The sequence below is a fragment of the Oncorhynchus clarkii genome, chromosome 22 (genome assembly GCF_045791955.1).
Source record: "Oncorhynchus clarkii lewisi isolate Uvic-CL-2024 chromosome 22, UVic_Ocla_1.0, whole genome shotgun sequence".
Lineage (NCBI taxonomy): Eukaryota > Metazoa > Chordata > Actinopteri > Salmoniformes > Salmonidae > Oncorhynchus > Oncorhynchus clarkii.
In genome coordinates, this window is record NC_092168.1 from 12473928 (window position 1) to 12484910 (window position 10983).

General features: G+C 42.6%; 1 protein-coding gene across 1 annotated transcript; it reads left to right on the top strand.

The window, feature by feature from the left end:
• The first annotated feature begins 876 nt into the window (after nucleotides 1-876).
• Nucleotides 877-10612, top strand: LOC139380219 (ankyrin repeat and SOCS box containing 1). Its single transcript, XM_071122714.1, has 5 exons — nucleotides 877-1198; nucleotides 1612-1753; nucleotides 2126-2428; nucleotides 2838-3232; nucleotides 9296-10612. The coding sequence occupies exons 1-5, from the start codon at nucleotides 1087-1089 to the stop codon at nucleotides 9424-9426; spliced, it is 1083 nt and encodes a 360-aa protein (XP_070978815.1). The 5' UTR covers nucleotides 877-1086; the 3' UTR covers nucleotides 9427-10612.
• Nucleotides 10613-10983: the final 371 nt, after the last annotated feature.

The window sequence follows — 10983 nt, forward strand, 5'->3', positions numbered from 1 at the left end:
GTTCATCCTACGATGTGGGGAATCATGAGCTTCACGCGGTGAAAATGGCGTTGAGGGAATGAAGGCACTGGCTGGAGGGGCGGAACAGTCGTTCATTGTTTGGACAGACTACAAGAACCTGGAATATCTCCGCACCGCAAAGCATCAATTCCAGGTAAGCTAGGTGGGCCCTGCTTTTCACCCGGTTCAACTTCTCCCTCTCATACCGACTGAGATCCAAGAATGGCAAGCGTGATGCGCTGTCACTCCGCTATATCCCCATGGCTACACCCCCGGAACCCAAGACCACCCATCCCACCTCGTGCCTGGCGATGGCCCTCAGCTGGGGAATAGGGAAGCAGGTTCCTGAGGAAAAGCATTCCCAGTCGAACTTTGCACCGCTTTTGGTGGCCTACCATGGTTCCTGACATCTCTGCGTTCATCGCCGCATGCGTGATCTGTGCACAGAACAAGACTCCCTGGCAAGCTCTGGCTGGTCTCCTGCAACCTCTGCCTGTTCATCACTGTCCCTGGTCCTACATATCCCTGGATTTTGTCACGGGTCCATTTTTGGATTGATAAATTATATGTACCCATTTGATACTTGACGAATATAACTTATACATTTCTCATGAGCTTAGTACAACTGTATTAACCCATCAGAACCCTAATTATAAGCTTGGTTTACTCCAGTGTTTGTAAACAAAGAAAATGTAAATAAACACTATAGCCTCAAAACATGGTTTAAACTATAATTTTATATAATGTCTGGTCAGTCCTTGCATCTATTAGCACTGTCTATGAATTTGAGAGTGGTTTCTCCAACCAATCCCATCCCTCAGCCTTTTACTGCAACAGGGGTTGCTGATTTCCCCGTTAACTGACTCCAAGAGCAGGAAGTCGCACTCTCGTCTCTCGGATAGGGAAAGCGAAAAAGAGGAGTGATCAGTGAGGTGTCATAAATATATTCTATTACAACAATGGCACAACGGACGGTATGACAAAGTCGTTTTGGTAACACTAGCTAGGTAATCACTTTCCTAGTTCTGGCGCTTTTTCGTAGGAGACTCCCTGCAAAGAAGCGTGAGAAGTTATTATTAGGGAGAAATGGCGGACGGCGGAGGCTTCGAGTTGGGTGATGTTGTCGACCCACCCATTGCGCCGAATATCATCTGTCCCCTTGTCACCGTTTCTGACCTACCCAGCCCGACAGCTGCAGGTAAAACACAACACGTTGAATGTTTACACTGTTCTACCACCTAGCTGTGCAAGAGAATACAGCTGCATTACAATTATTGTGAGAAACTAGATGTGTCCTCAGTAAGCTGGCTGGGCTATTTGTGGTTACAATTTGCGTTGCATACGCCTGCGTAATTACGCAAACTATACCATGTTAGTGAACTATATCGATTTGAGCCCCTTTATCACTTAATTTATTCGTAATTCACTATACTATCCAGGTGATGTGTACATCAATGACACATCAAGTCAATATGTGCATGCATGGTTGGTGTGTAATTTATTTATAGTCGCTATGCAACCCAGTGGTAGTGGAAATGCTAGGCAAATCAGTTAGCACCACATCATCTCATCTGGGTATTTGGAGATTTAGCTTTGCTCTTTCTCATCCAGGCCGTAACCTGAAGGAATGGCTGCAGGAGCAGTTCAATAAAAAACCTGAAGAGCAGAGTGAGGACGCGCTGCTCCACAACGCTGCTTACGTAGGAGACCTGGATACTCTAAGGAACCTGCTGCAGGAGGACAGCTTCAGAGAGTGAGTGAAGGAGGGAGGCCACTGGGCCTTACTGCACACTCTCTACCCCCACCTCCAACCTGTTCTGCACCCTTCTCACTTCCCACATGAATGTGAATATCCTATGCACACACTGTATTTAGCAAAGTCAGATAACCACTATCTTACCCCTTTCATATCCAACACAGTCATATTCAAGGTGTAGGCCTATTGCAAGAAAATCCCTTCCACCCTTCTGTATCTCTCTTTAGTTTGTGTGTGTATATTGGAAACACTTTTTAGGATACGGCACCATCGGCAATACCACCCCTTTATTTAACAGCGTTCTGACAGTTAAAATAGTCTACTACAACTGGTATGAGTTCTGAGTGAACATCTCCTATTGGCTGTCAGGCGGATCAACGAGAAGTCTGTATGGTGCTGTGGTTGGCTGCCCTGCACCCCTCTGCGCATCGCTGCCACAGCCGGTCAAGGGGCCTGTGTGGCCTACCTGATAGGCCAGGGGGCCAAGGTGGACCTAGTGGATGTGAAGGGTCAGACGGCCCTCTACGTGGCGGTGGTCAACGGACACCTGGACTGTGTGACCATCCTCCTGGAAGCTGGAGCTGACCCCAACGGCAGCCGCCACCACCGCAGCACTCCCGTCTATCACGCTGCACGGGTAGGCAGGGTGGACATACTCCAAGAGCTCATCAGGTGAGTGCTTTAACTTTCCATGCCAATTTAGTTGATTGAATTGGATGGAATGAAGGAGGCTATAATGGCTATAGGAGGGGTCATCTGCTAGTATTTGTTGATTGAATTGCCTAGGACCAATAATGGAATCAGGGCTAATTTTTCTTGGCGAAGGAAGGAAACCAATACATTCTAGAAAAAACCTATTGTTTTATTACACAATTATTCTCCATTACTTTTGTGTTATTGTCTGATTGATCAGTGTTGTTGTCTGTTCATAACATGTCCCATCACCATGGTCGTGTTCATTAGGGCACGCAATGGAAAACGCAAAAATTAGCTTTTCTTATTGGACAGTCAGGTAGGCCCTCCTGTTTGTCAATATTTTTTTCCCCCTATGGTGCCTAATCAACACGTCCCATCTCTCCAGGTTCCATGCCGACGTGGATGTGGACCACCAGCTGGGCGCCAGGCCCCCGTTTGGTGCAGCCCGCACCCTCACCACACTGGTGGTGTGCCCGCTCTACATCAGCGCCGCCTACCGCCACCTCCACTGCTTCAGCCTGCTCCTGGCGGCCGGCGCCCAGCCGGACTACAACTACAACGGACCAGTGAGCCGCGAAGCGCTAGCAAAGGGTTTGGCCTCCTGCCTGCTGGATGCGGTGCTGAGACACGGCTGTGAGGCGGCGTTCGTCAGACTGCTGCTAGACCACGGTGCCGAGCCCAGCCTGGTACCCTGGGAGCAGCCCCACCGAGAGGGAGCGACCGCCGGGGGCCGAGAGAGGGTTGACCCCGAAGCCCTGCAGCTCTACTTGGAGGCCAGGAGTGAGTAGAGTTCCAACCTTCACACAGCACCATTATATTTACATTTTAGTCACTTGGCAGACACTCTTATCTAGAGCCATGAGGCGCTATGATGTGAAAAGTCAGAAATAATAATGGTAGTAGTGGGTTGCGTGTGTGAAGAGCATCTTTATGTGTTTGTGTCTATTTGACTGTCGCCTATGAGTTTATTGAAAGCTTACCGTCGCAACATGGCAGAAGTGTTTACCTGAAAAGGGTGAATGTACATACATATACATCCAAGATGGCGTAGCAGTGCAGACGTGGTTTGTTGTCCTCTCATGTACTTTTGTATTTTTCGTCTTTTTTTTGTACATATTTCAATTTATTTTCAATCTCTTTTCCATTTTTAAATTAAATATACCCACCTGACCCAATGTGACACGGACCCGCTATTTTTTTTAGACCTTACTTGCACATCATCATCTGCCCATCGATCACTCCAGTGTTAATTTGCTAAACTGTAATTACTTCGCTACTATGGCCTATTTATTGCCTTACCACCTCATGCCATTTGCACACACTGTATATAGGTTTTCTTTTTTTTCTGTTATTGACTGCATGTTTTGTTTATTCCATGTGTAACTCTGTGTTGTTGTTTCTGTCGCACTGCTTTGCTTTATCTTGGCCAGGTCGCAGTTGTAAATGAGAACTTGTTCTCAACTAGCCTACCTGGTTAAATAAAGGTGAAATAAATAAACACTGTAACATCAACATACATTGCACACATCACAAATATGAAATTAACACTTGCCGATACCTTTGCGATCATTGACATTAAACTAAATGTATTTGAAGAGTTTAGTTCCAAAACACTATATATCCATCGTTTAGCTGGAATGAAATATTTGTATTCTGTATATTTGACTGTGGATATATGATTGTCTCATCTAAATGACTAAAATGTCAAATGTAAATATTTTACATACAAATCTCATATCACTCTATTGATTTATTGTTTTATATTGATGTCACAAATGTATATATTGATGTCACAAATGTATCATTTGTACAGTTCTTTATAAAAAAAAAACAATGAAGTTATCACATTTTACTGTGTAAAACCCATCACTACTACTTATTCCTCCGAGAGTGAGGCGGATTTATAGCATTTTGCAACAAAACATGATCATTTGTCTCTCTGAAATGAAACCATCAAGTGGTTGATTTCAATCAAATACAGTGCATTCGGAAAGTATTCAGACCCCTTGACCTTTTCCACATTTTGTTACATTACAGCCTTATTCTAAAATAGATTTTTTTTTTTATAAAAAAAATCCTCAGCAATCTACACACAATACCCCATAATGACATAGCAAAAACAGGTTTTTAGAATTTTTACAAATGTATTAAAAATGAAAAACAGATACCTTATTTACGTAAGTATTCAGACCTTTTGCTATAAGACTCGAAATTGAGCTCAGGTGCATCCTGTTTCCAGTGATCATCCTTGATGTTTGACAACTTGATTGGAGTCCACCTGTGGTAAATTCAATTGATTGGACATGATTTGGAAAGGCACACACCTGTCTATATAATGTCCCACTGTTGACAGTGCATGTCAGAGAAAAAACCAAGCCATGAGGTTGAAGGAATGGTCCGTAGAGCTCTGAGACAGGATTGTGTCGAGGTACAGATCTGCGGAAGGGTACCAGCGTTGAAGGTCCCCAAGAACAGAGTCGCCGCCATCATTCTTAAATGGAAGAAGTTTGGAACAACCAAGACTATTCCTAGACCTGGCCGCCCGGCCTAACTGAGCAATCGGGGGAGAAGGGGCTTGGTCAGGGAGGTGACCAAGAACCCAATGGTCACTCTGACAAAGCTCTAGAGTTCCTCTGTGGAGATGGGAGATGCAGCACTCCATCAATCAGGCTTTTATGATAGATTGCCCAGACATAAGCCACTCCTCAGGAAAAAGCACATGACAGCCCCCTTGGAGTTTGCCAAAAGGCCATGAGAAACAAGATTCTCTGGTCTGATGAAACCAAGATTGAACTCTTTGGCCTGAATGACAAGCGCCACGTCTGGAGGAAACCTGGCACCATCCCTACGGTGACTACGAGACTAGTCAGGATTGAGGCAAAGATGAACGGAGCAAAGTACAGAGAGATCCTTGATGGAAACCTGCTCCAGAGCGCTCAGGACCTCCGACTGTGGAGAAGGTTAACCTTCCAACAGGACAACGACCCTACGCACACAGCCAAGACAATGCTGGAGTGGCTTCGGGACAAGTCTCTGAATGTCCTTGAGTGGCCCAGCCAGAGCCCGGACATGAACCTGATTGAAGAGAGACCTGAAAATAGCTGTGCAGCGACGCTCTATGCTGTAATCACTTCCAAAGGTTCTTCAACAAAGTACTGAGTAAAGGTTCTGAATACATATATGTATGTTATATTTCAATTTTTTTGCACAAATTTATACAAACCTGTTTTTGCTTTGTCATTATGGGGTAATGTGTGTAGATTGAGGGGGAAACAACTATTTCATCCATTTTAGAATAAGGCTGTAACATAACAAAATGTGAAAAAAGTCCAGGGGTTTGAATACTTTCCGAAGGCACTGTTACATGTCTGTCATTGAACAACCCCATGCCACATCTCTTTCATAAGTTCTTCAAAAAAAATAACAGCTAATTTACAAATATTTCTGAAAATGGATATATAGGGTTTGGAATTAAACTCTTAATTTACGTTACTTCTTGATTAATTGATTTTTACATAACTAGCCTTCCCTAATCAGGAAAGCCTGGGGAAGTCAATGGTAGAAAGTGTCTAAAAAGGGTTGGAGACCCAGTGTAAATCAGTGACTCCCGGCAACACGTCAAACCCATCAACGACCTTGCTTGGGCAGAGTTCCAAAGCGAGAGAAAATATGCTCTGACGTCGTAGTGAAAAGTTTCCCACTCACAGTCTCATACAGTATGTTGCCTGACTATAATATTTTATCTTGATACGTTAATAAATACCTACTGTGTTCATTTTGGCATGTCTAGAATATCCATTGTAATGTGCGTAGACCGCCGACTAACTAACAAAGAATTGGTAGCTAACTAGCTACCCACGAACATTGATTATTATGTTTACAAGCTTGTGATGACTTTATGTAGTCATCTTGTTTAATCTCTATTGGTCAAAGGTCATACAGTAGCACGGGAGTGCGCACTGCTTCTCAAATGTACATTTTCATGCGTTCTCCACACTCGTCCTCACACGAACCTTCTAAATAAAACGTCCTCGGAGTGACACACGTTAAAACACGCAGCACCCAATCTGCGGGCATGTGGGGTGGGAGGGGGGGTTCTTGAAATGTACATTAAATGCAGCGCTCCAATCTAGCCGTTTCGGCCAATACAAACATCTTCGGACTTCCAAAGGAGCGGCGTGACAACAACGTGATTTGGAGGTATGTTAACACGAGACTATTACATTACATCTACACACAATAGTTGACATATCTGCACTAAGTATTTATTTTCTCTCAAACTCATTGATGACAATAACCCCATTATCTTACGGTACTATCAACCAGAGGTGTGGACTCGAGTCACATGGCTTGGACTCGAGTCGGACTTGTTGTTCCCTCGGTCCTGACCCTGAATCACCACCTGGAGCAGCGGAAGCCTCAAGTCCATTTCCTGAGCGGCCTGGTCAGAAGTCTCCAGGCATCCCCGAACAAAATATTTCTTGGAATCTTCATCAATGTGAAAATGGCCAGGACACAAGATGGAATCGCTGCCCCCTTTTTCAGATCCAGTCTACCTCAAAGCAGCTGCCTTGGATCTGGCTTTTTCTCTGATGTGGGTAGAGCACCATGTGCTGGTCAAGGGGAAGGTCAAAGAGAAGGTGGCACAAAGAGTGAAAGGTAAATATTATTGAGTTTAATGTAACTTTTTCTCATAATTTAATCCAATTGACTGCAACAATAATACTTGTTCAGTTTAACCCACTGCATCACCAATACTCTAATACCGGCCATTTTGTTTCTACTATGCTTTAACATGTTTTGTCAGAACTGATTCTGCAAGATGCTGAAGGGACTGAGCAAGCTGTGCCTCTTGTTGATGAGTAAAAGCGAGAGAACCATAGTCTTGGACAAGAAAAATGGCTTTTTGCAGCACACTGTAAGAGGCACACTGTAAGAGGCAGAAGAAAGCTGTTGGGACCACTACAGCTAAGTCACTACCTCTGGGCGATGAACATGAAGGCTCTTCCTTCACTGTCCCGAGTGGCCATCGGGGTCTTGGCAGTGCGTCCAGTGCTCTGGTGGAGTGTGTCTTCAGCCATGGTGGCATCATACTGCAGCCTCATCGTGCACAAATGACTGACAGACTTTTATCGAATTTGGTCTTTTGCAAATGCAATGCATCATAGGGCCCTGAGATAAGAGAAAAAATGTAACTGTTTATGCATTACACACACACACGTCGTCTCCGTGTTCAGGTTTTATCTCCCATCTTTGGGATCTGTATTTTTTTTCTCAGACAGTCAGGCCAGTGTTCAAATTGTAGACCTACTTGAAGTTCAGTAGCAGTTGTTTTGATGTACCTTATAATAAATGATTGTAACTTTATGGCAGGATTGTTTTAGGTGTCTAAAATATATCTGGATAGAGACAGAGAGCACTACAATATTTAGTTTTTGTTGTCATATTGATGTATTTCCATAAAAATATAACGTTTATTTGTAATGTAATGAATCTATATATATTTTTAAAAGCATTCATGATTTGTGTAAATTTAATATACTATCTATTACTCTTCTTAAAAATATGAAATGGTATTACATTTTGTGATGAGCACATTATGACTTGTTTAGGACTTGAGACTTGACTTGGGACTTGCCTGTCTTGACTTGGGACTTGAATGCTAAGACTTGAGACTTACTTGTGACTTGTAAAACAATGACTGCTATCAACATCTGCATTGCTTGCTGTTTGGGGTTCTAGGCTGGGTTTCTGTATAGCACTTTGTGACATCTGCTGATGTAAAAAGGACTTTGATTGATAACACATCACATCTATCAGATTACTTCCTTGAAATTTCATGACTTTCTTACTTGTATGAAATTAGACTAACTTCCTCTGGCAGTTTATCTCGGATCCATGGACCTACCGGAAAATGGTGTATGTTTTTTTTGTTTTTTTAAACATACGGAACTGCTGACAGGTCAGCAAAGTTTGGCATAGTTTGCACTAGCCATAAAATTAAATGGAACATAAACCACATTTCCATCCACAGTTTTTTATGAGAGTAAAGCCATACCGTATAATCATAAAATAAAAATAAAATTTAACACACCAGCTGTGATGGAAAGAGGAATTGTCTGAACAATTGTATAAATGCTGACAGATAATTTGTTCGTTCAACATGGTGGGATCTTTTTGTGTTGGTAAAATGAAATATGCAAGAAATTGAGGTGGAAACGCCTTTATGCACAAATATTGATATAATAACCATCATATCGAAAGTAAACTTTTCAGTAAATATCGATTGCCGTTTGACAAATACAAATAATATCCATAATAATCTCATCATGACTAGCCTATACCCACACTGTACAGTATCTGCTGTTGGCTAGAGCGCACATGCCAAGTCCAGAGTGGGCACATTTGCGATTTAACGTGACAGTTTTTGTGACAAAAATATGAGTAGAGTGGACAATGCGATGGAAACACATTGAACTTCAGATTTTTATTCGGTACATGTTTTTGGGTGCACTACATCATCACGCATTGATTTTTATCCGCACATCACACACTGATTTTTTTTGGTGTAAACACCACTGGTGAGAAAATGCACTTATTTTCTATATGCAGATTTTAGAATATTCACATCTGTGGTCAATTGGATGGAAATATGTATGACATTCATGTAGGCTACTACCATGCGCCTTTGGAAGAGTTTTGTAGATTTATATGATATTTTCTCATAATTGCCATCAGATTATTGTTGATGTGTATCATTCAAGTTTAATGGAAAATGTCATGTTAGACTGTTAAAATGTGTCTTTATCCTGTTGATAACAAATTCCTTCTTTTTTCCCCCAGGATGTCCTCGTAGGCTGACCTACCAATGTCGGATCAGTATTAGGAAAGTGATGGGGAAGCATCGGCTAAAACACATCCCATCTCTACCGCTCCCGGACCCCATTCAGAACTTCCTGCTTCACCAGAACTGACTCTGGCAGGCCTTGCCTTTGATTATCGTTATGCTATTATGAACAGTGACGGACTTACCATTAGGCAGAAGAGGCAATTGCCTCAGGCTTCACATCATAATCAAGGGGCCTCATGAGCTGGGCATAATTTAAACAAATAAAACTAGTCATCTTTTTGTTTATTCCTCAGCTTGGGCTGTTGAGGCCCCTTGATTTCTCAGCTTGGCCCCTTTATTTCTCAGCTTGAGCTGTTGAGCCCCCCCCCCCCCCATTCTCTGCTCAAAGGCAGGACTGCTCAGTAGGTTGGTTCAGCAGCAGCAAAATCTGCAGGAAGCTTCAAAGTTGCAAACGAAATGGGGAAGGGTTTCTTTGCCTGGTAACATGGTTGTCAAAAATACCTCCCAAAAAGTAAATGAATCCATATAGCTGAAGAATAATAGATCAATAATTTATTTCTATACAAATACACTACGTGTACGAAACATTAGGAACACCATCTCTTTCCATGAGATAGGCTGACCAGGTGAATCCAGGTGAAAGCTATGACCCTATATTGATGTCATTTGTTAAATCCACTTCAAACAGTGTAGATGAAGGGCAGGAGATGGGTTAAAAAAATACTTTTACACCTTGGGACATGGATTGTGAATGGGCAAGACAAAAGATTGAAGTGTCTTTGGCGAGGAATGGTAATGTAGTTGATGCCAGGCGCACCGGTCTGAGTGTATCAAGAACTGCAACGCTGCTGGGTTTTACTCGCTCAACAGTTTCCCATGTGTATCAAGAATACACATGGGAAACACCCAAAGGACACCCAGCCAACTTGACACAACTGTGGGAAGCATTGGAATCAACATGGTCCAGCATCCCTGTGGAATGCTTTCGACACCATCTAGAGTCCATGCCCTCACGAATTGAGGCTACTCTGAGGGCAAAAGGGGGTGCAACTCAATGTTAGGAAGGTGTTCCTAATGTTTTGTACACTCAGTGTACAGTGCATCAGAAACGTTGTGTATTGCTTGTTTGCTGTGACAAAGCCTCCATTCTCTGTATGAGTCAGTATGAGTTGCTTCTTGACTTATTTGCATACCTTCCACATAATTGCAATAATTCCAAAAACATATTTATTTTCTATTTTCTCTGTATTAGGGCTTTCTGTACCACCTACAAAGTGATCTGCAACTAAAGCAATGTCTGTTTCCCCCTTCTTCCCGTCTTTTTGGAGAACAAGAGAGCGCTATCATTTATCTTTCTCACACCCGCTTCCAATTTCATTTTCTTTGGAAAGCACGTCTTTGCCTGCCATTAGTCCTGTTTATACCTGGCACCAACATGGGTCTTGTGTCCTGATCTTGTTCAAATGTACATTTGAATGCTTTCTCCACACTCCTCAGTTCACAATGCATCTTTTAACCTCTGTAAATCTAAACCGTTGGGGGGGGGGGGGTCATACAATGGCTCATATAGCTATTTGATTTTTAATTTTAGGACCACTTTAGGTATAAAAAATATATATATATATTAGAACATTTGATAAAATATAGAATTTTGTGTTTACTACTCTAGCCTATAGAAACA